Genomic DNA, 26,351 nt, shown 5'->3' on the forward strand with positions numbered 1-26,351 from the left:
GAGTCCACCTTGGTTATCAATTCTACTGGAGCCAAGTGCCCAGCTACACCCTCTCTCCCCGTGATTGTCCGTGTCTGGAGAGATGGAGGGCCAGGCAGGGGAGAGAAGTGGGCCGCTCTGGGCCAGCTCCTCCATCCCCCTAGGCCAACCCTTCACAGACCTCCAGACCCCCACAGCGGAGCTCCAGGCCCAGCCAAGACAGACAGGCCCGCGGGACCGTCGCTGCCCCCTGGAGTCACCTGGCAGGCCTGTCCCTAGCCTTCCTCTCCCTTCATCTCCCCCTACTCTCCTGGTGAACCGGGTGACTTCCCACCAGGAAGAGCTAGAGATGGAACTCAACCTCGCCTTCCTGCACCTGTTCCCCTCCATGGGACAAACCACCGTCTTTGGTCTGACCCCTCCTCCCCTGATTGGTGGGGACAAGCCAGCCCCAGCTCCCTAGGAGGGAGGGGGCTTTCTAGCAGCAAAAAGGGTCCCTCCAGCCACCTGCCTGTCCCCTTCCCCCCAATTCCTTCCTAGAGCCCCTCCCCCTTAACCCAAAGAAGTTCATGGCAGCAGCAGGCTGAGACCCGAAGATGTTTGAGAACTCATGGCACTTGTGAGAAAAGAGGGAGGACAAGAGACAGGAGAGGTCAGAGCAGAGGGGGTGCCTCTGGGGAAATGGCAATGAGGGGCTGCACCACCCCGAGATGGGTGGGGTCTGGGAAGGCTGGGCTGCAGGGCTGGAGAGGAGCAGGGGTACTGAGACATCCCAAGGCCTGAGGCTTTGCCGGAGACACCCCAAGACATGGGCATCCTGGCCCAGGCCTGGTACCTGGCTTTGCCTCCCCTGTGGAGGATGAAGAGGGAAGGTGACCTCTCACCTCAGTCCCTTCCTCCCCCAGAGAGGACATCACCACTGCCACCAGCCTGGGACGCCACGCCCGCTGCTGCTCTCGCCCACCTTCCTTCCCCAGCTCCCTCTCCAGATGGGAAGCCAGCCTCTTCCCACCTGCAGAGTCCCAGAAGCAATGTACAAGGAGTAGGAACTCTGAGGGGTGGCCAGCCATCTTGGCAGAAGCATCTTTGGGTGTGAGGGTGCCTCCCCTGGGCCAGTGGGAGTGGAGAGGGGCAGGCCTTTGGTCCTGGGGCAGGCAGTGAGGTACACGCCCCAGGAGGGCAGGCAGAGCAGGAAGGGAGGCCATGACGGGTGCTGGGTGCCAGGTGCTGGGAAGGAGACGGGTTCTTTGTTTCGCTGTTGCTTCTAGATTTTGTTTTCTGTCTCTGGATTGTAAAAAGCTGCTCTGGCGGCCCGCCCGCCCTGGCTGGGGATGCACACGTACACGGAGAAGTCCTGGCTGCCGGGGCCGGCGGCGCCGCTCTGCTCCGGAGAGTCCGGGCTGGCCTGGGCCACGGGTGCCCGGTGGCTTCAAGTGATGAGATTTTCTTTTCTTTCTTTTTTTTTTTTTTTGTCTTTTTTTTTTCTTTTCCATTTCGTTGAAATATTTACAGCAATGGGGGAGGAGGAGGACGAGAGAGGAAAGGGTGAGAGGGCCTCCCTAGGGAAAGATCCAAGCCCGGGACCCACTCCCCAGGGAGATCCAGACCCAAATCTGCTCCCCAGACAGCTGAGCCCACAGGACCGGGAACTGCCCGAGTGTGGCCCCCGTGGGCCTGTGGGGAGTTGTGCTTCGTCAGGAGTCACCCCAAGGGAGGGGTCGTGGGGTGCACTCTTGGGAGGCCGAGGGGACAGGCTTGTTTGGGAGGCAGGGACAACAGCAAGGGGAAAGGAGCTTCTGAGAGTCCCACCTCTAAACCATCAGCCACCATGGCCGCTCCCTGGGCCTGGGCCTGCTCCCGGGCCAGAGACCCCGTCTCCCAGGAGCAGGAACCTGTCTGTCCTGCCCACTGCTCCCTTCTGGTGCAGCCAGAGAAGAGCAGCTGACGGTGGGCCCGTGGGGCCTTTAGCAGCCTCTATGCCCAGGAGAGGGGTCCCTCCCTCCCTCCCTCCCTCCCTCCAGGGGCCGGAGTGGGCAGGCGAGTCCGGAAGTGGGCTGTGCCCTGCCAGTCATCCCTCCCCTGGAGGCTCTGGGCTCCTCCTCACTGCAAGTTCCCAAGTAGAGCTAGAGCTGGTGCATGTGGCTGGTGGGAAACCCTGTGACCCGGCTCCTTGGCCCCACGCAGAGCTCCCGTGGGTACCACAGGCCCGGGGCAGAGGTGCCTGGGGAGAGTGGCCCACCAGCCTCTGTCCATCTCCCTCTCCCACCAGAGCCTGCCCAGAGGTCCTTCCCTGGCCCGGGCCACCAGCCCCTGGTCCATGGGGTCGCCTCAAAGACTGGTGACCAGCTGCATCTGCCCGTCCCCGTCAGGCCCTGGCCCCTCGAGGCCCGGGGCTGCCAGGTAGCCCTCGTGGCTAGGCCGCCGCACCTGGTAGTAGCCCTGCAGGGGGTTCCGGGCCACCAGGGCCGGCGGGCGCGAGGTGTAGTAGATTTCGGGGGGCCCAGGGGGTGCGGGTGGGGGCGGGGGCAGGGCCTCACTGGGCCCCTCGGGGCTGCTGTCCGGGTAGGAGGGCGAGTCCCGCAGGTTGGCCCCGCTGGCATAGAGGGAGTCCCGGCCCGGAGGGGAGGAGAGGGGCCGGCTGGCGGCACCGTCCTCGGCAGCGCAGCTCTCCGACTCGTCCAGGTCGCTCTGGTACAGCACCGACTGGGCCCGGGGCAGCAGCAGCGGCTCCTCCAGGGCCTTGTAGAGAAGTTCGATCTCCGCCCGGTCAGCGCTTCCGGGCCCGCCGGCCTCCTCCTCGCCGCTGCCCCCTGGCACGGGGGGCACAGGGGGCTCGGGGGGCGGGGGACCCTTGGTGCCGCCGCCACCCCGCAGGTTATTGTGCACCAGCTCCGAGATGATCATCTTCTCAAAGGCGGCTGCATCGGCCAGGTTCCGGCCACGGGGCGGCTCCGGGCCCCCGTCCCCCGGGGGGAAATCCCCGCTTCGCAAGGAGTAGCTGTTGTTGAAGTTGCCGTTGAGGGGCAGGGTGTCCATGCCACAGGCCTCCCGGCCACCCAAGGTATGCTCTGCGGGCAGAGGGCAGGTCAGGAGGAGAGGCGGGGACTGGCTGCTGCGCACTCTGGTTTGACATTCCTCTCTTTCCTTACCTGCTGTGGGGAGAGCAGCCAAGCAGTGTGCATTGGGGGTGGGGGGCATCAGGGGTCTCGGAATCTCAGCAGCTGGAAGCCTGGGCGTCTGGACCAACTGCCCGTGCTTGGCCGTCACCACCCCATTCCCATCACCAACTCAGTGGCTCCACCCGCCCTGCTGCCAGGCCAGAGGCTGTCGGGGGCACATCCTGAGCTTGTTCCCATGTGAGCCCACCCGAGAAAGCCAGTGTTCCTCCCAGCTCTGGAAACACTACCAGGAAGCAGTCCTACTTACTGGGTTCCCGGTAGCTCCCTGCAGGTTCCAGCCAGGACAGGAGAGGACAGGACAGGACAGGAGAGGGGGAGGAGAGAGGAGAGGAGAGAGAACAGGTGAGTTTAGAGTGCAGAGCCCGCGCTCCAGCTGAGGGTGGAGGTGCCCCAAGTGGAGGCCCCTAGGGCCAGCCCCCCAGAGCACCCTCACCTGGAGAATTGAAGACAGGGGGTGAAGAGGGATTGAAGCCCACCGACTCGGCGATGAGAGTGTTGTAGGGGCTGGTGCCCCCCCGGGGCTGCAGCACGGGGTTGGTTAGCAGGTGGTTCCCCATGGTACCTGCCCAAAGTTCAGAGGTTAGCAGGGGGTCCCCATGGTACCTGCCCAAAGTTCCTAAGGGACAGGAACAGGGTACAGGGGTGCCTTCTCACCTCGGTTCAGGGTAGGGGTGCTGTTGATGTCGCCCGCCATGAAGGAGGATTCTGTCTGTTTCCTCACGGTGTCATTCCACATCCTCCGAATTCGGCTCTGCAGACACAGCCCAGATGTGAGGGGGTCCAGGGGCCACCACCCTCTGGCATCTCTCTGAGCCTGTGCTCCTGACGGACCCTTAGAGACCCAGGCTGCGTGCTCCCCGGCCGCCGGTACCTGGGTGCCCGTGTAGTATCGGGTGTTGCTCCGCATGGCCGAGGTCTTGAGGGAGCCGTGCGCGCCCCCGGGCGGGGAGCGAATGCAGCAGTAGGAGTGACGCAGGCACTTGCTGTACTCCTTGTGCACCTGGGGGCGAGGGCACGGTTAGCTGGCCGGGACCAGAGCCCCCGCTCCCGGCACGGGTGGCCTCCGGGCATCGCCTGGCAGCCACAGAAACCTGGCTCTCTTCTGTCCCCCAAAGGTCAGCTGTTCGAGCTCACCCTCGTCTCACTGGGGCCTGTCTTCTTTTCTCTGCCTCGGCTAGCCACTTCTCAGACATTCACTCACAGGCTCAGCAGATCCTCAGTGAGCATCCACTATGTACCAGGCACGTAGGTCAGGCCCAGGGAGAATGGGCCTCAACTCCCTTACATAAAATGGCGCACAAGCCGGGCGTGGTGGCGCACGCTTGTAATCCCCGCGCTTGGGAGGCTGAGACAGGAGGATCACAGGGGTTCAAAGCCAGCCTCAGCTACTGAGTGAGGTTTTCAGCAACTTAGCGAGACCCTGTTTCCAAATAAAATATAAAAAAGGTCTGGGAGTATAGCCCGGAGGTAGAAAGCCTCTGGGTTCCATCCCCAGTACCACCAAAAAAAACAAAAAAACCAAAAAACCCAAAAAAAAAAACCATAAAATGGCACACTCGGCATAGAATACACGCACATTCTCCTATATATTTATGCACTTCCTTGCCATGCTGGGGATGAAACCGAGGGCCTCACATAAGAGGGTTTGGGGCAAAGCAGGTGCAAGGTCAGTGTCCCTTGCCAAAGGGATTCTTGTGGCCTGGCCCCCACAGTCCCCCAGCCTGGCAGCCCTGTAGCCCTACGCCGATGCTACAAACGCCCCAGCCCACTCCCACGACTAGAGTCTCAGGCTGTATTCCCTCGCGCGCCTCTGCTGCTGTCTCCTGTTTCTTTTTGAGATCCTGACTTTAACACGTTTATTTCAGAAAGGACTTTTCTGTCACCCCAGAATTTACAGTTCTTTCCAGAAATACTATGGGGGAAAATGTTCCATCACAATGGTGCCCTGTCACCTCCCAGCGGCAGGCCAGAGTCGCGCCCCGTGCTGTGGTGACAGTGAGCGCTCATGACTACATCTGTTCTGCTTTTGTGCTCCATTGAGCAGCTGGAGCTGGCTGTGTGTGTGTGTGTGTGTGTGTGTGTGTGTGTGTATGTGTGGTGCTGGGAATCGAACCCAGGGGCATTCTATCTCCGAGCTACACCCCCAGCGCGAATTTTTTTTTTTTTTTTTTGGTGGTACTGGGGTTCCTGGAAGCCCTTCTACCTCCGGGCTACACTCCCAGACCTATTTTACATTTTTATTTGGAAACAGGGTCTCCTATGCCAGTGCGTGCGGCTGGCTTCAAGCCAGTGCGTGGGGCTGGCTTCGAACCTGCGTGATCCTCCTGTCTCTGCCTCCCAAGCGTGGGGATTACAAGCGTGCACCACCACGCCCGGCCCCAGTGCGATTTTTAAAAAATTCTTTATTTTGAAACAGGGTTCCACTAAGTTAAGGAGGGCTTCGCTAAGTATCTGAGGCTGGACGTGAACCTGGGTCCTCCTGTCTCAGCTTCCCACGTACTGAGATTATAAGCATGCGCTACCATGCCCAACTTGTAGCTTGTTTGTGTGTGTGTGTGTGTGTGTGTGTGTGTGTGTGTGTGTGTGTGTGTATGTGTGTGTGTGTTACTGGGGATGGCACCCAGGGGCTTTCTACCTCTGGGCTACACTCCCAGCCCTATTTTATATTTTATTTGGAAACAGGGTCTCACTAGGTTGCTGAGAGCCTCACTAAGTAGCTGAGGCTGACTTTGAACCTGTGCGATCCTCATGTCTCAGCCTCCCAAGTGCTGGGATTACAAGTGTGTGCTACCACACCCGGCTGTAGCTTGCTTTTTTGTTTTAATTTGGAAACAGGGTCTCGCTAAGTCACTGAGGGTCTTACTAAGTTACCAAGGCTGGCTTGAACCTGTGATCCTTCTGTCTCTGCTCCCAAGTACTGGGACTACAAGCGTGCGCCACTGTACCCTGCTCTTGCTGTTTTTTCTAGGATCCTCTCATCCCTGGCTGAATCCTCCTTCAGAGCCTCTTCTCCCCTCCCAGGGGACACAGGTTGTGCCGGAGAGTGCAGGGGCCTGTGGCATGTGTGGGGATCCCCTGGGTGCCTAGTCCCTGGGCACCCTGCCCCACCTCACCTTCTTCTGTAAGGCGCAGTGAAAGACGAAGATGAAGACCCCCTGGAAGGCGTTGAAGGTAGTGAAGAGATAGGCCATGACCACAGACTCCTTGTTGATGAAGAGGAGGCCGAAAGCCCAGGTGAGCCCCAGCAGGAAGAGCAGCGCGATGGCCCCCAGGGCCCAGGACCTGGGGCGTGGGCACACCCAGATCAGGGCACTACCAGAGGTGGTCCCGGCCCTGGCCATGCCCTGCACCCCCATGCCAAGAGGGGCACTCAGGCAGCTGGTGCCATCCTCAGAGACCCAGCTGGGCCAGGCAGGCTGCAGGAGGGGCTTTCGTGGTGACATCTCCAACCAGGGGTATTGGAAGCAGAGGGGCCCGGCTGGCAGCCAGGGTTCTGTGAACATCAGTCATTCCCTGGCGAGTTTTATCGTTCTGCCATATTCCTGAGTCAAACTACACATTGCAGCCCGCCTGCCTGCCTGCCCGCCCGCCCTCCCTCCCTCCCTTCCTTCCTGGTGCCGGGGATGGAACCCAGGGAACCATGCGTGCTAGGCACACACTCTTCCACTAGCTGCACACTGCTGCTTTCCTTGAAGTTGACTGGAACCAGGCTCCCATTTTGTTGGCCTCACTCTCTGCACTTACATCCCTAAAACCCCAGGCCAGGTCGCTGGTGATGTTTCCCAGTACTGGTAAATAGGTACCCAGTGAGCATAATCAAACCCCGGTTGGATACTTAATGATGGCACAGTTACAGGACCACATTTTGGGAAACCTGCAGAGGCTAGGCCCAGCGTGGGGTTCCTGGGGCCGGGGCTGGGGCGAAACTCACTTAATGTTGTCCAGGCGACTGGAGTCGGGCTTGAGCACAGATGAGCTCCGGATCATCTTGTGCAGGGTCACCATGAGGAACACCAGGTTCACCTGGGGACCGAGCAAGGGGAGGCGAGGCTGAGTCCTTCCCGGTCCCGTTCCCAGCTGTGGGGCCAGGTCTCAGCTCCCAACTCCCTTCCTCATAGCCTCCTCTGCTGGGAGAGCCTCAGATGCATGAGGCGCTGCCGGGAGGACAGGGCTGCAGCCCGGCACACAGGAGGGGCTCCAATCACTGTGGCTGGGGACCTGGCTGCCTCAGGGCTGGGGGCTTGGGGCCGAGGGCAGCCTGGTGGAAGGAAGTGCTCAGAGCGGCCGCCTTCCAAAACTTACCACGATAACAAAGGAGACAGGCCCTATGAAGCTCCAGATGAAATAATTGTCCACTCGAAGCCAGCAGCTGGAAAAGAAACAGGACCAGGTAAAGAGAAGCCAGGGGCACTTCTTCTGACCCCAGGAGGCCAGAGACTTTGCTGGCTATAGCCTCTGGGATCAGGAGAGAGGCTGGTGACCCGAGAGTCCTGGCCCAGAGAGTGCTGATGAGCATAGCCAGGCAGGAGGGCCCTAGGGAAGGTGGGGCGAATACTCACGCCTTCTCGGTGCCGTAGCTGCGGTAGTCGATGGCTGCAGCGATGCCTACCACCAGGGCCGGGAAGCAGTAGCCGCCCAGGTAGTAATACTTGGTGCGGGAATACTCGCTCTCAAACACCTCCACCAGCAGCAGGTAGAGGTGCACGCCCTCCAGGCACAACCAGGAGAAGGCAGCCAGGAAGAAGTAATGCAGCAAGCCGGCAAAGATGGGGCAGGCGATCTGCGGGGGCAGCAGGGTAAGGCCCACGCCGGCCGCACCCACCCTGGGCCCCCCTGCCCAGCCCCAGCCCACCTCATACTGAGTCTTGTCTATGCCGACCAGGAAGAGCAGCTCGGCCAGGAAGAGGTTGATACACAGGTTCTTGTGGATGGTGTTGCGGTCGGTCTGCAGGCCCCGCAGGAAGCAGAAGGTGGAGATGCAGATGGCCAGGCACACCAGAGAGATCACGATGCCCACCCAGGTGATGACTGACAGCAGCAGCTCATTGATGCGGCCCTGGTACTGGGGATGGGAGCAGGGCACACTCAGGCCCTGGCTTTGCACACAGCCAGGCATGCTCAGGGCTCAGCTGGGGCCACAGGGACCTCCAGCGCTGTCCACCCTGCCAGCTGGCCGGCCCCCACCCGCTGCAGGCGGCACGCTCTCCTCCTCATGCTCTGGAAGGCCCGTGGAGAGATATCAACACTGGTGTGCTTTTCCAGAATGCCTTGGGAGAGGGTGGGACTGGGACCAGAGAGCCGCAAGGCCTCGCTGCAGGAAGGACTGCCAGCCCCCACGCCCACACGGCCTTCCCTGGCTCTGCCCATGCTGAGCTCTCTAGGTTGCCATGCAAAGCCGGGCTACCAACACGGCCCGCCCGGCAGGGCAGAGCGCCAGCCAGCTTACAATCTCTCGGTGAGCCATGAGCACAGCAAAGTTGGTGAGGTGGCTGCAGGCACAGGTGGTGTGTGTCTTGTTGGACTCCACCAGGCGGCAGCCCTGGGTTGACCAGTAGCCCAGCATAGAGCGCTCAGAGTAGTTCCAGAAGGAGCAGTTGGCATTGAAGTGGTTCTTGGCCTGTTATGTGGTCATGGATGGGGTCAGAACTGGGCAACGCCATCTTAGCCCCCATGCCTGGCTATGGACAGTGACAGGCATGACAGGCCCTGTAAGATGGCCGCATCTCGGGGACCAAGGGTCTAGGGCGGGTGACCCAAGGCAGGAAGGCAACTTGCTCTTGGAGCGGGTGATCACACAGTGGGGCGCACAGTCCAGAAACAGGAGGGTACTGGACCCCCACCGCAGAGGGCGCCTCGCTCACCTCCAGGTGGGCCACGGTGAAGAGGACGGGGTCCATGAGGAACACGCGGCTGGACTCCTTGTTGATGGAGGCCGCGATGACTTGCGAGTTTACCACCAGGGAGGCACCACCTGGGCCCCCCGCGCCTGCCTCGCCTGCCAGCTTCACCGTGGCGTTCTCCGTGGACAGGAAGAGGCCCAGGTTGTTGTACAGGATGAAAACGACTTTGACCACCCCTGAGGAGCACAGGCACAAGGGGACATGCTGATGCCTCTGCTGGCACACCCTGCCCAGCGACCCAGTGCCCAGCGCTGCAGTCACCAGCACCCCAAGTCCAGGCCAGGCCGGCGCCTTCCCATGAGTCCACCCCTCGGCTATGGGCAGTTCGGGGCAGCAGCCAAGTGGCCAGGACACAGGGGGCGGGTTCCTCACTGGTCCCTCCCTCCTGTGTGACCTGGGCGAATCCCTATCATCTTTGAGACAGCTCTGCACACCCAGGGCTCCACAGGTCTTTGGGGGATCCACGTGTCCCCTGATATTTTATACTAGTTGAGCAGGTAAAACATGGCAGAAGTTCAGAACCGCTACCCTGCATGAATGGGGCCGAGATGGCGGTGGGCCGGGGGCTGGGCACTGGCCGTGGCCTCGTGGGGACGCTCACCATTGCGGCTGTTCTGCTTGATGGTGTTGGCAGACAGCTGGATGGAGTTCTCGCTGGGATACTCCTGGGGGAACACCAGCTCCTGCACCTGGCCCTCCGTGTTCAAGACTGTGACTTCCAACACTGTGGGGACAGGTACGGCAGGACACATCCCATTAGGGTCTGCCCCACACGGGCTCGGGCTACAACGTGAGGCCCGTGGCGCCCGGGCTAGGCAGGCCATGGATTTGAGGCACTCCCGACTGGCCCTCGGGCGGCTGCAGCACTCACCCACATTCTGCTTGGCTGCTAGGAAGCGGGCGGGCTCCCTGACATTGTCCGCCAGCAGGAAGGCGCCCTCTTCCAGGACGTCCAGAAGCATGGTGGCCGTGTGCACCTGTTCTGTGGCGTTCATGTCCTTCCAGGACTCCAGCGCCTCTGGCCGGAGCAGGTTGTCCACCGTTTCCACCACAGCCTGCACCGGCAGTGGGGACAGTGCTGAGTCCCCATCCTCCAGGCCCTTGGGGTGTGCTCTGTGTCTCTCCTCTCGACCCCAGCCCCTCTCCCCTCAGGCGGCAGGCCTCTGGGTCTCACCTTGATATAATCCTTGCAGGTTCTCTCTCGCTTGTGCATCTAGGCAAAGAGAGAGAGGTGGTTGAGGCCTGGGCTGCGGCCGTGCTTCAAACCCCAACATTCTGGATACCCTGGGCCGTCGAGGGCAGACCTGGAGTCAAAGCCAGCAGCCCCACAGGTCCTCCTCCCTGCCTGCCTGGCTCAGGCACACCAGTTGGGCCCCCAAGCCGGGTGCACTCCCCACCAGTCAGCCCCCACCCAGCCGGGCGCACTCCCCACCAGCCGGGCGCCCCAGCCGGGCACACCCCCCACCACCAAGTGGCCCACCTTGTTGTAGTTCTTGCCGGCTGACTCGCGCTCAATGGGCCGCAGGGCCTGCAGCTGGGCGTCCAGGATGTCCAGCAGCTGCTCCATGAGCTTCACAGAGGAGGAGACGTCCCCTGCATAGATGGAGCCCCGGGTGTGGCGGGCCAGCTCACTGGCAATGTTGGCCGCATTCTCTCCGCTCTTGATCTGTACAAGGTGGGGAGGAAGAGGGTCCCCATGTCGGTCAGGGACTGTCCTGCCTGCTCCCACGTTCCCGCCACACGCCTGGCCTGCACGGCCCCTCCCGTTCCTCCCTCTGCTTCTCCTTCTCCTGTGGGAGGGACCCCCACAGTCCGGCCTTCCGGACCTGCCAGCCCCTAGGCGCCCCCATTGCTCCCACTATCCCTGTGGGGCCCAGCCGTCCAGGGCCCAGGACCAAGTAAACGCGCCTGCCTTCGAAGGGCAGCGGTTGCTGGTACCTTCTGGGCCACCTGGTTGACCCAGGGGGAGGTGCAGTTGCTGAGGTCAGGGCCCCGGGGATTCCAGAGCCCCAGGGCTGGTAGACACTGGAAGGAGGCAATTCCTGTAGGGACAGACAGACGGGACAGACAGGGAGCCAGAGGGAAGGAGAGGAGGATGGGCCAGAGGCAACAGAAAGTGGGGATGAGCGGGCCAGGAGAGAGGGTGGGGGACATGGAAAGGAAGACCTGAAGCGGGCCGGACAGCGAACGGAGGCTCCAGAGGTGGCAGGGCGAGCCCTCACTCCCTGCGTGCCCGTGGACCCTCTTCTGACTCTGCCTAGCTTTCAGCAAAGCCCATTCCGCAAACCCTCTCCACAAACCTCTCCCACCCTGCCCTCAGGTCCCAGAGCACCTGGCCTTGCCTCCTCTGGCCCTCCAGCTGCGCGTTGCGTCAGGACATCTGGCGGCTGCTGCCCAGCTGTGCTGGAGCCAGGCCCCGCCCTGGGCGCAGCCCCTGCGCTGACTGAGCTGCGCCGTGCCCTGCGCTGAGGACCCAGCTACACGCAGGTGGGCCCTGAGCCTGCCCTCAACCCGCCAGCTGCAGCGGGAGGATGGGTGAGCTGTCTGTGCTAAGCCAGGTGTCCCGTCCCTCCCCAGGCCAGCCCAGCGGCGGCGGCTATAACCTCTGCACTCACCTCGAGTTCCCTTGGGGCACGGCCTCTCCACCAGCATGCCCTGCTGGGTAGCCGGCCACTGGACCCGCCGTACCTCTCGGGGCTCGCAGAAGAGCTCAGGGGACACGTGCAGATTGGGGGCTGGAGGCCGCCGGGTGCTGGGTGCTGGGGCCGTGGCTGGAGGCAGGTCGGGACCCAGCTGGTTGATGGCGCCCACTGGGTGCGTGGTGAGGGGTGCCCGGCGGAGTGGGGTGGTGGCCGCAGGTGAGGCTGTGCTGGTGAGGGGTGTGGGCCGGGCTGTCGTGGTGGTGCTGAGGGGTGGGGAAGTGGCTGGGCCTGGAGGGAGAGGGGACACAAGGCAAGGTCACCCACAAGGGGCTCCACCGTGGTATACCCAGGCACAGCATGAAACAATGCCGGGTATGCCAATGGCCATCCTGGCATCTTTCTTCCCTCCTGGAGGGGGAGGTGTGCTGGCCCTGCTCAGTCCGGGTGCTGGTCTGCCCAAGCCTATGTACCCACAGAAGGCCCCACGCCCAAGGGGCCATGTGGAGTGTCAAAAGTGGTAAAAGTACACACACACGCACCCTGGGGTCAAGGGAGATCCGGCGAGGACGGGTGTGCCTGGCTGTGAACACAGCTCAGCCCCATTTGAGTTCTACCTGGTCTGTTACCTGGCAGCACTCCTCCCCTCTGGGAGCCTTGGTTTCCCCATTTGCAAAGGAAATTGGACTGAAGCTCGCTGGAGCCCTGGGGCTGCTCAGGGCTGGCGTCAGGCCGTGCACTGAGATAGCACGGGGCTCCATTCCGTTCCCACCCGCAGTTCAGCGTTCCCTGCGCTAAAGATACCAGGCTCCCGCCCTGGACTCTGCTGGATTCAAGGGTTCCGAGACCCTGGCACAGGCATGCAGCTCAGCCATCAGGAATTCAGAGTTCTGGGCTCAAAGCCTTAGATAAGAGAACCCTCTAGTCACCCAGGGCCTGTTTTCTCCTCTGTAAAACGGGCTTGGTGTCTCACGTACAGTGAGCACCGGGTGAGTCAACCAGGAAGCGTTGCCTTTGTTTTCCTTCCACCGCTCGGCCCCGAACCCACCTCCAGGTCCCCAAGAGCTGCAGTGGGCACCCCATCCTGAGACCCCGGGGGCCGCGGGTACCAGCGGACGCGAGCCCTCCTCACCGGCACTGGGGTCGGGCGGCCCAAACTCCAGCCCATAGCGCACCACGAAATAGTTGTTCCAGACGTAGAGCTGGTTGTCGCGCGGGTTGTAGTCGACCGAGGAAACGAACTGGTAGGGGTTGGGGAAGGCCAGGCTGACGGGCTCCTCGCGGTTGGCATTGGTGTTGAAGGCGTAGTCTACGCGGTTGCCGGCCGCCTCGCTGTCGTCGTCCACGTAGACGGAGCGCAGCACGTAGAGCACGCCGCACACCATGAAGGCGTTGGACGCCGAGCGCTTGTCGTAGCCGGTCTCCCACGTGCCCTCGAAGCGCAGCGTGTAGGGGTTGAGCTGGCTCACCACCAGCCGCCCGTTGTTGCCCTCGGTGGCGTAGATGACCCACAGCCCGTTCTCGTCCACCGCCAGGTCGATGTCCGTCTTGCCCCCCCAGCGGTAGGGCGAGGTGTCGTGGTAGTTGGCCGTGTTGATGACCGTCTCCCCGCTCTTGATGCGCGTCCGCAGGTCGTACTTGACGATGTTGCGTGTGCGCTCCTTGTTGTAGAAGACGGCGCCGTCGTACACCACGAAGCCGGTGCCGTCCACGCGGTTGGGCAGCCGGTAGGTGGTGGTGTGGCGCGCGGCCACGTAGTCCTCCCACGAGGCGTACTCGGTCAGCGTGTCGGTGCGGTAGGGGATCCAGGGCATCACGTAGATGCGGTCGCCTGCCTGCAGCGGGTCCTTGCACCACGCGCCCGACTGGTGCTCCGACTCGTGCGTCGAGGTGGGCTCCAGCACCTTCTGCAGGGTCCCGGGGCACACGAAGACTGGGCCGGGCGGGCGGGCGGGCGGGCGGCGGGAGAGAGGGGAGAGAGAGGCAAGTTGGCCGAGCAGCCGGGGAGCCGGGCTGTCCCCTCCCGCTGCTGCAGTCACGGTTGCTTGGTAGGGCTGGTGATGGGAAGGGGGTTTCCCCCGCCCCCCAGCTGCCCCTCTCCCTGGAGCTGTCCACCCTGGAGGCCATCAAGATCAGGGTTAGTGGGGAGATGGTACCCCTCTTCCCTTCCCTGGCTGCTAGAGACCCCACAGGCTGGGGGCTTGGCAAGATCCCTCCCAGAGCCAGTGCCGGCGTGCCGGAGGACAGTGAGCCTCCGGGGCCTCCAAGTCCAGGCTCAGCACCTGGCTCCTGTCCTTCCTCTCTGGCCCTGTGGAAGAACTACCAGTCCAGGGCCCTTCACCAACCACACCAGGACAGAGGGGTCCGGTTTATTTCAAATTTCTTCCTCCTGCAGATACTGCAAGGTTATGATGTGCCCACAGCCACTGTGGGTGTCGGGGCAACCCCAGCGCAGGACGCGAGAGGCAAAGGGGCGCCCGCTCTGCTGGCACTCCCAGTACATCCTGTGCCCCTCACCCACTGGCACCCCTAAACTAGTCAGGGCCTCCCAGAGGGCCCCCAGCGAGGCTAGGGGGCCCGGCCCCGCCCCAGCCAGCAGGGTCTCGGAGTTGGACTCGGCAGCAGACACTGACACTGGTGCACGGGGAGGGGGCATGGAGTGGTGGGGTGCCCAGGAGAGCTGGGGGAGGGCAGAGGAGAGCTGCACCGAGGGAAGAGAGACGGGGTGGGGGTGGGGGTGGGGCTCTGCGAAGTCCTGGCTCGAGGGAGGCACGCCGGAGACCACCTGGGAAGAAAGGGTTAGTGCTGGCGGAGGAGAGAGGGGTGAGCAGAGAATTCACTCCAAGGCCCAGGCCCGCCTGGGGTCCCTCCGGGGGCAGTCCCAGGTCCAGCTCGGAGGGGGCAAGGGAGGGAACCAGGTGCTAGGATAAAGACCCAGCCCACCCCAGCCCGCCCCCACCTCCCCTGCCCCGGACCCCGATTTACCTGCGACCATCCCCGGCTCGGGAGGAGGGACCAAGGCAGCGCTGATGTCAGAAAGGTGGGGGGCCCCGCCCCACCCCCCCATTCCCTGAAAAGAGGAAAACCTCAACTGCATCTCGTTGGCCGCCGCTGGCCTGCCCGCCCTCAGCCCTCATGTCCCAGCGCCACCTGCTCCTGGCCTGTCCCTTCGGGATCCTCCCCTCCCCTCCTCCCCAGAGGGCCGACTGCGCCTTTCTCAGTCTCCCTCTCCCTCTGGCCTCTGTGCCAGCAGAACCCACAGGCAAACCAGGGCTCAGGCTGGGGTGGGGTCTGCGTGAATTCTCTGCTCCTGCTTGGTCTGTCACCAAAGCAGCTGGCCCTAAAGGGACAGGGAGGGCTGGGACTTGGCACCAGCCCCGTGGCCAGAGGGGCTTGGGCAGGAGGCACCCCTCAGTCTCCACTCCAGCAATTGTGTGTGGCGAGGGGTGGGGCCAGGACCAGGACGGGGACAGCCTGGCTCCAGGGTCTCCAGGCCCAGAGCAGGCAGGAGCACAGACCCTTTTTGCAGGAGGAGGGGTGCCTGGTACATGGAGTGGGACTGGAGCCAGACCCATCCTGGCTTGGGCTTGGGGGACGGCCATCTCCCTGTCCCTGGGGCCCTTTGGGGTTGGCCTGAACCCTCTGTCCAGCACATCTGGCCTCTACCCTTTCCCTCTGAGCCTCATGGTCTCCCCGCTGCCCAGTCGGGCCCCCCCCAGGTGTGACAAGTAAGCCCAAGGGTTTGTGTGTGAGAAGGGGGTGGAGGGTCTGAGAGCCCGAGCTGGTCAGAGGGTGTCAGGGGAGGAAAAGCACAGTTAGAGGTCATCCCAAGGGAATGGGAGAAATGCGGGTCTGCCTGGGGCCTCGGCTGGCAAGGACCCCTCCCCAGCACCAAGCTCCCAGCACCTCCTCTTCCCTCCCTGCCCCAGCCCACCCGAGGAGAGATCCGTGCGCCGGTTTCCAAACCACAGGCCTGAAAGAAGAGTGGCTGGTGCGGGGGACAGACTCCAGGGGAGAGCAGGGAGTGGGGGGCCTCTCTGAGATGGGGAGATGGGGTGGGAGGGAAGCAGCTCAGAGGGATCCCCACCTCCCACGCAGGGGATGCTCCACAGACCACCGTAATTTCAAGGCCGAAGGGATCCTGGAAGAGCCACTCCATCCCTGCCCCTGCCCTAGATCTGTCAGTTTCCAGAAACTTCCTGGGGAGGAAATAACCACCCCCAATTTGCCACCCCCGAAGCCCTTCAGCCGTGACACCCGCCACCCTCATAAGGCATAGCCCAGTCCACAATGGAGCTCTGCAAGAAATTATGGTGCCTGTGGAGGTCCCCGGAGCATCCGTGCCCCCCTCCCTGGTCCTGCCCCACAGCCCAGAAGGAACCCTGACTGCAGCTTTGCAAGTGCGAGAGAAACCACATGTGCCCGCCCGAGCCCCCCAGGCCCGCCCGCACCCTCCCGGGGCTGGGGACCGCTGACACCCTCCCAGGGCTGGGCCCCCGGGTCAGGCGGGGGCTGGGCGGGCAGGAGGACGGTGCTCGGTGGTCCACCACAAACAGCTCTGGGCCTTGGAACCGCCAACCAGAAGAACTTAGCCACCAGCAGCCCAGAGAGGAGGAATCTGCTCCCCGAGAGGAAAACAAAGGAGGCCCCTCCATCCCGCCTCCCCCAGAAACCAGACTCCGTTGCAAAAGGTGCAGGGGGAGAGAAAGAAGGAGAGAGGATAGAGAACAGAGAGAGAGAAGAGAAAGAGGAGGGGGAAAGGAGGGAGAGGGCAGAGATGGAGAGAGCTCACCCAGTGCCCGGGGCTGGAGAAGGGAGTCCCTCCCTCCCTCCCCACCGCCCTGAGGCTTACACACTTCTCCTGAAGGAGGCAAAAGCAGTGAGACAGGTCAGGTCCCCGAGGGCAACCAGGAAGGGGGACAGGAAGAGAGGGAGGCAGAGTCCGCCCGGGAGAGCACGGGGGATCTGGAGGGCGGAGCCGCCGGGCGCCCGCGTGGGGCCGCGACCACCAGGGGAGAAGACGGGCGGGAGGGAGGTCACAGGAGAATGACAGCGGAACAGAGCTGAGTCAGGGTGGGCATTGGTGCCAGTGCGTTTACCTTTCTGCTCCACTTCTACTTTAAGCATCGGAAGAGAGAGAGAAAACAAATTGAAAAAAAATGTGCAAGAAAAAAAGAGAAAAAAAAGAGATTAAATTGCTTTCGTTCCTTTCCTGGCCACACGCCCCTTTCCTTTCCTCTCCTCGCTCCTGCTTCCCAACCCCTTCCGAGGCATCTGTTTAGCCCCCGCCCCCAAGTCCCTTCCTGTGGGGTGGGGGTGGGGTGCTGGGGAGACAGTCAGAGGGGACAGGGAGGACACATGGGGCGGGGGGCACAGAGACAGAGAGACGCGGGGCGGGGCGGGCCAGTGGGTGCACAGAGCCCTGGGCGGGAGGGGTGGGCCCCAGCTGGGAGGCGGCTCTGGTAGGGGGACACCGGGGCTGCCCTCCTGCCCTCCTGCTGGAACTGGGGCCAGAGAAGGGTTTCAGTGTCTCCCGTGGCCTGGCACCTCCTCCCAGCCAGGAGGAGGGGCTGGCTTCCTAACCCGGTGCTGGCTGGCCTCACCCAGGTCGGGCTGTGCCCCCCCAAACCCTTGACCCAGAAAACGCAAACACAGAGAGGGCGGCAGAGCGACACGACAGAGGTGGGCAGGCAACGCCCCCGGGGGGAGACGGGGAAGTCGGGTGGGCGCAGGAGCGGCGGGCGGGATGGCACACTGCTCCCCGCTCCCCCAGGGACACGCCTGGGGCTTCCCAGCCCGCCCACCCAGGGCCCAGGAGCAGAGCTCGGCCAGCCCGCGGCCCTCGGTGGGCGGGCGGCACCTGGGGAGGAAGGGGCGGTTAGACTGTGCTCAGCTGCAAAGCAAATCAGGCGTTAGTACAGTGTCGGGGTCCCCACGTCCCGTGCCCCTCCCTGCGGGACCCCTACCTCCCCTCCCCGACCCACCCTCTCCAGCACTGGGGCCACCCCGGCCTCTGAAGCCGGCTGCGTGGCCAGGAGGGGTGTGCTCCTGGCCCCTCTGAAGGCCTGGGCTCTGGCTCCCTTCCCAGCGCTTGCCCGGGGCCTGGCACTCAGGACATGCTCAGGGAATATGTCCAGCCTGCCTGGCTTCTAGATTCTACCGCCCTAAACTCTAGCCCCTTCTTCTGGAGGACCGGGAGCCAGCTTAGCTCAGCCCATCAGCCCTGTCCCTGACTTCCTTAAGCACACACAAGGCGTCCGTCTCCCTAGGGTACTGTTCTGCCTCGGGCCCAGATCCTGGGCTGTCTCCAGGACTGCACTCGGAGCGCCTGGCTCCAGGCCTTTCTAAGCTCCTCTGCCCTGGGCGCTGTTTCTTTTCCGGACCCGAGTGGCATCTCCCTGGCCCAGGGGCTGTACCTGCCCTCTGCCTTGCCTGCCTGGGAGGAGCTGGGTTTGCCATCTACTGCTGTTTTTATTTTGATCACCAAAGCCATGACAGCCATTGGGGGGCGGTAAAGAGCAGTCACCACCAGAGCTGCGAGCAGTGTCCGAGCAGTGTCCGGCAGCCAGGTGTTGGGAGGCGCCTCGCAGGCAGTCTTCCCAGCGCCCCGTCCACTTGCGGGGAAACTGAGGCTCAAGGAAGCGAAGCCGGGTGGCCGAAGCAGCAGTGGGTAGCTATGGCCTGGGCACACCCGGGCTCCTTCCCTTCCTGTTCTTTTCCTCAGAACATCCAGGAGAGGTTTGGGACCCCCACCCCCCAGCAGATGACTGCGGCTCAGCTGGAGGGAACGGGGGCATCGTTGGTTCCCTTACTGAGCACATCATGGGCCAGGCACAGGGCGGGCACTGGGTGCAGACGGGCTCGGGACACACTGACACCCGGGATCTCCCAGGCCCCGCCCCTCAGTGGAGGGGGATGAAAGCCTTGGCTCCAGGTCCTCCCTGCACCCTGAGTCTACTCTCACTGACTCGGCCTCCCCTCCCCGCCGCCCCAGCCGCGAGGTGGGCGGTGTCCCCAGTGCTGTGGGGAGGCTTCAGGGAGCACGTGGGCGTCCCCTCGGACCTGGGCTGAAGTCCTCAGGTGCTGAAAGGAAAGGCGAGGGCTAAAAGGAGAAAGTTACAGAAGCACAGAGCGGTCCTGCGTCCCCCGCAGCGCTGTGTCACCTGCAGGAGAAACCAAAGGTGGGGAGGCCGGGAGGGAGGGCGGGAGGGGAGAGGAGGGAAGAGTCACAGGGCCTCCTGCTCCCCGCCCCTCACTCACACACCCTGGTGGCCCTGCCTCCTCCCCTCCAGGCTGGCTCTGGGAGCCAGGTGAGGGAGGAGAGGGTGGCGGGAAAGAAGGGTGATGTTGAGGGCGGGTGCTGAGGAGGAGAGACCCTGTCTTTGTCTGCTTCCCTTGGCCAGGTGCAAGATGGCCAGGTTCCTGCTCCCCAGATGGCCTTCCTCAGGCTTCCTGGGGGCCCTCTCAATCCAACATGGTGGCACTTTCTTTACAGACAGGAAGTGCTCTTGTGGTAATGGGCAAACCCACCAGGCGATAGGAGCCATTCAGAATGTCCCCAGCCCTTCACATCAGCTCTGCCAGGGGGCCTCAGAGGTGGTGCGCCCCTCCGCGGGATGGAGTCCAGCTTCAGTGATTGGGAAGGGGGGGGGTGGCAGCGGCCCTCTGGTGTGAGCGCTCAAGGGAGGGGGTGGGGGAGGAACAGGTGGGTGTGGTCAGTGGTGTGAGGGAAGGCGGGAGGCGGCTGGTCCAGGTGGGGAGAGGTGCAACCCTGCCAGGACGCGGCCTGGGTATCCCCAGGTGAGGGCAGGTGAGGGCAGGTGAGGGCGGCGGCCACGTGACCGTGCCGTGGGGAGGGGCCGAGGGCAGCGGGCATCAGTGTGGATGCATGTCGTGTCTGGGAGCGTGCGAGGGAGGGAGGGAGGGAGCGGGCCTGGCTTCCCCGTGAGAGCACACGAGTGTGTTGGGTCAAGGTGTCTCCTCCTCGCTCACTCGGTGGGGGCCGCGTGCGCAGGAGGAACAAGATGACTCACTGTAGGGGACACAGTCGTACTGCACCTCCAGGTACTTGTAGGTCCCGGGACAGGGGTCGGGAAAGGCGTCCGAGCCGGCGACCACCACACACTGCGTGCGGTTGTTACACCTGCGGGAGAGAGGAGGCGCTAGAGAGGGCCGCGGGGAGCAGCTCCGGGCCAGGGGGAGGACGCCGTCAGTGGGAGGCGGCTGGAGCTGGGGGCCAGCCCAGAGCTCTCAGATCCGCACTGTTTTCCGATTCCTACCACATGGAAACTTTTTTCTACTTTTCTTTTGCGGGGGAGGGTACTGGGAATTGATCTCAAGGGCATTCTACTTCTGAGCTCTGTCCATAGCTCTATTCTAATTTTATTTTGAAACAAGGTCTTGGTAAGTTGCAGAGGGCCTTGCTAAGTTGCCGAGGCTGGACTTTGACCTGAGAGCCTCTGGCCTCCCAAGTACTGGGACTGGAGGCCGCGCCACCACGCCCGCCGCTGCTTCTGCTTCTGGCCCCGCACAGCCTCACACTTGGGAATGGGATGGAAGAGCCCTCCCACGCCCCACACCTGCCGCTGTCAGCCTGAGCCGGGGTCCTGTGGTGCCCTAGCGCCCTTCCTTCTCTTCCCCTCCCTTCTTTCCTTCCCTTTCTCTTTTCTGTAATGATGATTGACCCCTGGGACATTCTACCTCCTAGCTACAACCCCAGCCCTGTTTTATTTTCTTATCATAAACTACTGAGGCTGGCTTCAAATGTGCCATGCTCTTCCCTCAACCTCCCAAATTCTGGAATTTACAGGCATGTACCTGGCTGATGTTTTTGTTTCTTGCAGGAAGCCCCACCCCCAGTCTCCTCCGGCTTCTCAGGTGGGCCTGCTTAGCAGGGTCTAAAAGATGCTTCTCACTGCCGTTCATCCCCATAGACAACAGGACAGGCCCGCAGGACAGGGCGTGCGGGAAAGAACTGGAGAGGCCTCCCACGGTCTCGACAGCCTGGGGTATCAGAAGCCCTTGTATCTTCTTCGGCCCGGCCCTTAACTATGGAGTGCTAGTGCAAAGCAGAAACTCAACAGAGGTCCCAGAGTCTTGCAGGGGGACAAGGAGAAAGATGGTGTTGAGCGCAAATGGTGCACGCCTGTCATTCCAGTTCTTAGGAGGCTGAGGCAGGAGGATTGCAGGTTCGAGGCCAGCCTCGGCAACTTAGCAAGGTCCTCAGCAACCTAGTGAGACCCTGTTTTGAAATAAAAAATTAGAGCCGGGCGTGGTGGCGCAGGCTTGTAATTCCAGCATTTGGGAGGCTGGGACTGGAGGATCACAGTTCGCAGACAGCCTAAGTTACTTAGTGAGGCCCTCCGTAACTTAGTGAGACCCTGTTTCAAAATAAAGAATAAAAAATAGGGCAGGGGGTGTAGCTCAGAGGTCAAGTGCCCCTGGGTTCCATCCCCAGACCCACCCCTACACACAGGCACAAAAATAAATAAATTAAATTAAATAAAAAAAGTGTGGGGATATAGCTCAGAGGTAGAATCCCCCTGAGTTCGATTCCCAGTCCCAACCAGGTGTGATGGCACATGCCTGTAACCCCAGTACTGAAGAGGCTGAAACAGGAGGATTGATGGTTTGAGACCAGCCCCAGCAAGTTGGTGAGGCTGTCCAAAACTTACTGAGACCCTGTTTCAAATAAAAAAAGAATAGGTGTGGAGGTGTAGCTTGGAGGTAGAATGCGCGAGTTCAATCCCCAGTACACACACACACACACACACACACACACACACACACACACACACACTTCTATTCCTAGTACCAAAAAATGATGGCTGAATCCTGTGGCTGGGGATGTACTTCGTGGGTAGTGTGTGAAAGGCCCTGGTTTCCAACACGGAAAAGAGCTGGTCAGAGGCTCTGACCATATCCACCCATGTCACCCCCTTCTTGAAAAGCAGAAAACTGGCCTCAAAAGATGAAACAGAGCGACCGCACGACCCAGCAATCCCACTCCTAGTTAGGGGCCAGTGGCCTGGTGGTCAAGCAAATCCTGCGCCCGTGTTCACGACTGTACAACCTTCATCCACCCAAGGGGGCGACGGCCCAAATGTTCACCGTCGGATGAACAAAACGGGGGCCATCCATACAATAAAATATTACTTGGTGTGGTGGTGCAGCCTGTGATCCCAGTTTGGGAGGCTGAGACAGGAGGATCACAGGTTCGAGGCCAGTCTCAGCAACTTACCAAGACCCAAAGGGGCTGGGGTGTAGCGGCCTGGGTTCAACTCCTGGCGCTCCCCAGGTGTGTGTGTGTGTGTGTGTGTGTGTGTGTGTGTGTGTTTGTGTGTAACACTCGGCCACACAGAGGAACGGCGCGCAGGTCCCTGCTACAGCAGGGCTAACCCTGGACAGAGATGCAAGTCAAAGAAGCCAGGCCTGAAAGAGCCAGTGTCTGGCGCAGTTACAGGGCAGGTCCCGACAGACCAGCCCAAGGGACAGGAGCAGCGGAGCGGCCATCGGGCTGGTGTAAGGGGAGTGGGGAGCAACTGCTGGTGGGGATGTGGCTTTCTGGGGTGACGGGATGCTCCGGAACTAAGCAGAGAGGGCTGAGAGCCTCGCATTATAAATGCAAACACTGTGAATATACTAAATGTCATGGAATATGTCCACTTTATTTTATTTGGGGGAACTGGGGAAGGAACCCAGGGTCATTCTACCTCCACGCTACATCCCCAACCTGACTTTTATTTTTATTTTGAAACAGGGTCTCACTCAGTTGATGAGAATCTCACCATTTACTGAGGCTGTCCTCGAACCTGGGATCCTCCTGTCTCAGCCTCTCAAGTACTGGGAATACAGGTGTGTGCCACCGCACTCCTCTGTGTTCACTTTAAAATGGCTATTTTTAGCCGGGCGCGGTGGTGCACGCTTGTCGTCCCCGCACTTGGGAGGAGGAGACAGGAGGATCACGCTGGTTCGGAGCCAGCCTCGCTGGCTTAAGAGACCCTGTTTCCAAATATAAAAATATAAAATAGGTCTGGGAGTGTAGCCCAGAGGTAGAAGGGCTTCTAGGAACCCCAGTACCACCAAAAACAAAACAAAACAAAAATAAATAAATAAAATGGCTATTTTTTTGTGTGTGTGTGTGTGGCAGTACTGGGTATGGAACCCAGGGGCATTCTGCCTGAGCTACACCCCACCCTAGCCCTTTTTATTTTGAAACAGGGTCTCACTAGGTGGCTGAGGCAATCGTCCTGTCTCAGCCTCCCCAGTCCTGGGATTCCAGGTGCGCGTCACACTGGGGGCTTCCAGGTTTTGGTGGTGGAGCACTGGGCTGGGACACAGGCCCCAGGTCCTGCTGCGCCGCTCCAGAGGCCTCACCACGCCTCCCAGGGGTGCGGAGCCAAGGCAGCTGCTGTCCTAGGTGTGGGGAGGCCCTGGGGGGTCTGGAGAAGTAGGAGGCCCCTGAGTGGGGCGTCGGGGTGGAGTCTGAAGAGAGGATGCAGGCCCTGCTGCCACTCCCGAGGGTCTTGGTGGCCTCCTTTCCTAGCCGCTGGCCCCAGCCCCCCTCCCCTTTCCCATTCTCTGCCAAGGGCCCGGAGCGCCCCAGAGCTGTCAGGCCATTCGGGGAGTGCCTGCCAGGCACCTGACCTCAGCACCATGGGGAGTCGCCCCTGTCCCCGTGGGCTGATGGCCCAAGGCAGGAAGACCTATGAGCGGACACCACATGGGGGCAGAGTACTGGGTGGAAACATGGTGGATGGCAGGGCTCAGAGACCAGCCGGGAAGGGAAGAGGAAATGGGAGGGGCGCTGGCAATCTCAGAGTTCAGAAAGAGCCCCCTGAAGTCAGGCAAAGAAAGCCACAAGTAGCCAGGCCGGCTGCCGGGGCCCACACCTGCGACCCAGGTGCGGGATTACAGGGGTGAGGCTCAGACAAGAGGGCTGCAGGTTTGAGGCCAGCACTGGCAACTCAACAAGGCCCTGTTTCAGATAAAAAAAAAAAGGCTGGGATGTAGCTCGGAGGTAGAGCGTTCCCGGGTTCCATCCCCAGTACCACCAAAAAACAGAAGTCACAAGTAAGGATCAAGAAGGGCCATCTGGACGCCAGGGAGCAGAATCCAGGCAGAGTGAACAGTTCGTGCTGAGACCCACAGGAAGTCCTGCTGCCGGCAGCAGTGGCCTCACCTGTCGTCCCAGCACTGGGGAGGCTGAGGCGGGAAGATGGCAGGTTCAAGGACAGCCTCAGCAAGGAGCGAGACTCATCAACCTGAGACCTTGTTTCAAAATAAAAATGAAAGCCGGGCGCGGTGGGCACGCTTGTCATCCCGTGCCTGGGAGGCGGAGACAGGAGGATCGCGCAGGTTTGAAGCCAGCCGCGCTGGCTTAAGAGACCCTGTTTCCAAATAAAAAGTATAAAATAGGTCTGGGAGTGTAGCCCGGAGGTAGAAGGGCTTCAGAAACCCCAGTACCACCCAAAATAAAAAACAATAAAATAAAAAAATAAAAATGAAATAGGGCTGGGGGTGTGGCTCGGAGGTAGAATGCTCCTGGCCTCAGTCCCAGCACCACCAGAGGAGGGCCTGAGCTGCTTGCTGTGTGAGGGCAGGCAGGCGCGGCCGGATGGGCTGGCTGTGCAAGGCCTCTGCCCAGAGAGGGGGAGTGTGGAGAGTTCTGAGCAGAGAAGGGTTGGGTGGAAGGCGGTGTTCACAGGCACCTGCTGGCTGCTGAGGGGAGACTGGATCGTAGCAGGAATGAGGGCGGTCGAGGGAGGATGCCGCGGCATCCAGGGCGGAGGTGGCTGTGGCCAGGTGCTGGGTGTGGCCGGAAGGAAATGCTAGCAGTCCCAGATGGGCTGGCTGGGGCCTAGTCGTGCCAGCACCCCTACAGCCTACAGCTGGCCACAGGCACACTGAGCCACACACCTGCTCACAAACAAGTCATACCAGCAAACAGCCCTCCAAAGCACAGCCACACACATTCACACCCAAACTCATACACACATACCAGCAAACACATGCCAGCACACTCAGTTCCAAGCACACATCCCCAACACAAACACACCTGCATACACACACACACACACACACACACACACACACACACACACACACTCAGACATGGGGACCCAGAGCCACTCATAAGTACACACTTTGAAAGACAAACGCTCAAACACTCATAGGCACAAATACACACCCGATATTAACACAGGCAGTCGTAGGTACACGCAGCAACACTACTACGTAGACACACTCACAGCTACACAGTCTTCCCATCCTCTGGGCGTGCAGGACAGCTCAGCCTCGCACGGCACTCTCCCCTGGCCCTGGCTGCCCCTGTTTTTTTGGGGGGCAGGTATAGGGGGAAACTAGAGATTGAGCCTGGGGGATTCTACCTCTGAGCTATGTCCCCTGTGCTTTTTATTGTTTGTTTGAAAAAGAATCTTGCTAGGTTGTTGAGAGTCTTTCTAAGTTGCTGACACTGGCCTCGAACCTGCAATCCTCCTGTCTCAGACTCCCAAGCACTGGGATTACAGGCATGGACCCCGCTGTGCCTGGTGCCCTCTTTCTTTTATTTTTTGCGGTCCTGGAGATGGAACCCAGGGGCATTCCACCTCCGAGCTACACTCCCAGCCCTATTTTGTATTCTTTATTTTGAAACAGGATCTCACTGAGTTGCAAAGGGCCTAAGTAGTAGCTGAGATTGTCGGTGAACAGCGATCCTCCTGTCTCAGCCTCCCAGATGCTGGGATGACAAGCGTGCGCCACCCCGCCCGGCTGTCTTGCTGCCCCTACCTGCCCCGCGGGAACAAGCCCTTGAGGTGATGGGGCAGGGTAGGGTGGGCGAGGGCCCCTGTGGGTGCAGGTCAGCTTAGGGAGACGAGCCAGGTCCTAGTCTCTGCAGAGGAGACACGTGGATGGGAAGCGGCAGCCACGGGGCCGGGCGCACGGAGCCTCACCTCTGCGACATGATCTTGAACGCGTCGGGCAGGTAGCACTGCACGTTCTCCATCTGGAAAGGGTCCGCGTCGCAGATCTTGTCGTCGGTGCGCCCGTAGTTGGCGTTCTCCACCATGATGACGTCGCTGCCCGGGCACCGCAGCTCGATGGGGTAGCCTTCGCAGGCCAGCTCCCGCCGCATCAGCCCAAAAGGGAGCCCGGCACGGCTCAGGCCTGCAGGGAGGATGGGTGGTGTCAGCAGGCCGGGGAAGCCGGCTGCGTGAGCATCAGCCTATGCAGCGGTAAAATGGCTTCTTGGTGCGGCTGCTTGAATGGAAAAGATGATCCCCAGCCCCAAGAGAGCCGCCCTTCCCCGGGCTCCCGGGCACCCATCCCCGTCCTGCCTGATAGGACCTGTAATCCCAGGACTTGGGAGGCTGAGGCAGGAAGATCACAGTTTCAAGCCAGCCTTAGCAATTTAGCAAGACCCTGTCTCAAAAGAAAAAAGTAAAAAGGGATAGGGGTGTGGCTCAGGGGTAGAGTACCCCTGGGTTCAATCCCCGTGCCACACAAAAGAGAAAGAGCATGAGCCAGGTTCAGCGGTGTACTCTGGTGATCCCAGCTACTCGGGAGGCGGAGGCAGGGGAACCTCAAGTCTGAGCTCAGTCTAGGCAATTTAGCCAGATTGTCTCAAAATAAAAAAATAAATGTGGGCTGGGTGT

The 26,351-nt window shown here is 61.3% G+C and overlaps 1 protein-coding gene across 2 annotated transcripts in view; it reads right to left on the reverse strand.

Annotated features, from left to right (window-relative positions):
- Positions 1-2,307: 2,307 nt before the first annotated feature.
- Positions 2,308-26,351, reverse strand: part of ADGRL1 (adhesion G protein-coupled receptor L1) — a gene marked incomplete at both ends in the record, with an annotated part of 28,455 nt that continues 4,411 nt past the window's right edge. The window contains 22 exons of one of the 2 annotated variants that reach the window (XM_080715048.1): positions 2,308-3,047; positions 3,406-3,423; positions 3,592-3,720; positions 3,813-3,909; positions 4,030-4,158; positions 6,272-6,440; positions 7,090-7,181; positions 7,461-7,527; positions 7,718-7,938; positions 8,011-8,220; positions 8,605-8,775; positions 9,020-9,234; positions 9,660-9,782; positions 9,930-10,113; positions 10,233-10,271; positions 10,539-10,724; positions 10,997-11,100; positions 11,674-11,988; positions 12,830-13,630; positions 16,797-16,811; positions 19,731-19,840; positions 25,650-25,863. In XM_080715048.1, coding sequence (XP_080571174.1) covers positions 2,308-3,047; positions 3,406-3,423; positions 3,592-3,720; positions 3,813-3,909; positions 4,030-4,158; positions 6,272-6,440; positions 7,090-7,181; positions 7,461-7,527; positions 7,718-7,938; positions 8,011-8,220; positions 8,605-8,775; positions 9,020-9,234; positions 9,660-9,782; positions 9,930-10,113; positions 10,233-10,271; positions 10,539-10,724; positions 10,997-11,100; positions 11,674-11,988; positions 12,830-13,630; positions 16,797-16,811; positions 19,731-19,840; positions 25,650-25,863 — 4,349 coding nt within the window. The remainder of the gene's footprint in view (positions 3,048-3,405; positions 3,424-3,591; positions 3,721-3,812; positions 3,910-4,029; positions 4,159-6,271; positions 6,441-7,089; positions 7,182-7,460; positions 7,528-7,717; positions 7,939-8,010; positions 8,221-8,604; positions 8,776-9,019; positions 9,235-9,659; positions 9,783-9,929; positions 10,114-10,232; positions 10,272-10,538; positions 10,725-10,996; positions 11,101-11,673; positions 11,989-12,829; positions 13,631-16,796; positions 16,812-19,730; positions 19,841-25,649; positions 25,864-26,351) is intronic. The other variant, XM_080715049.1, reaches the window with a different exon arrangement.

Source organism: Muscardinus avellanarius (genome assembly GCF_963383645.1).
Source record: "Muscardinus avellanarius genome assembly, chromosome: 18".
Lineage (NCBI taxonomy): Eukaryota > Metazoa > Chordata > Mammalia > Rodentia > Gliridae > Muscardinus > Muscardinus avellanarius.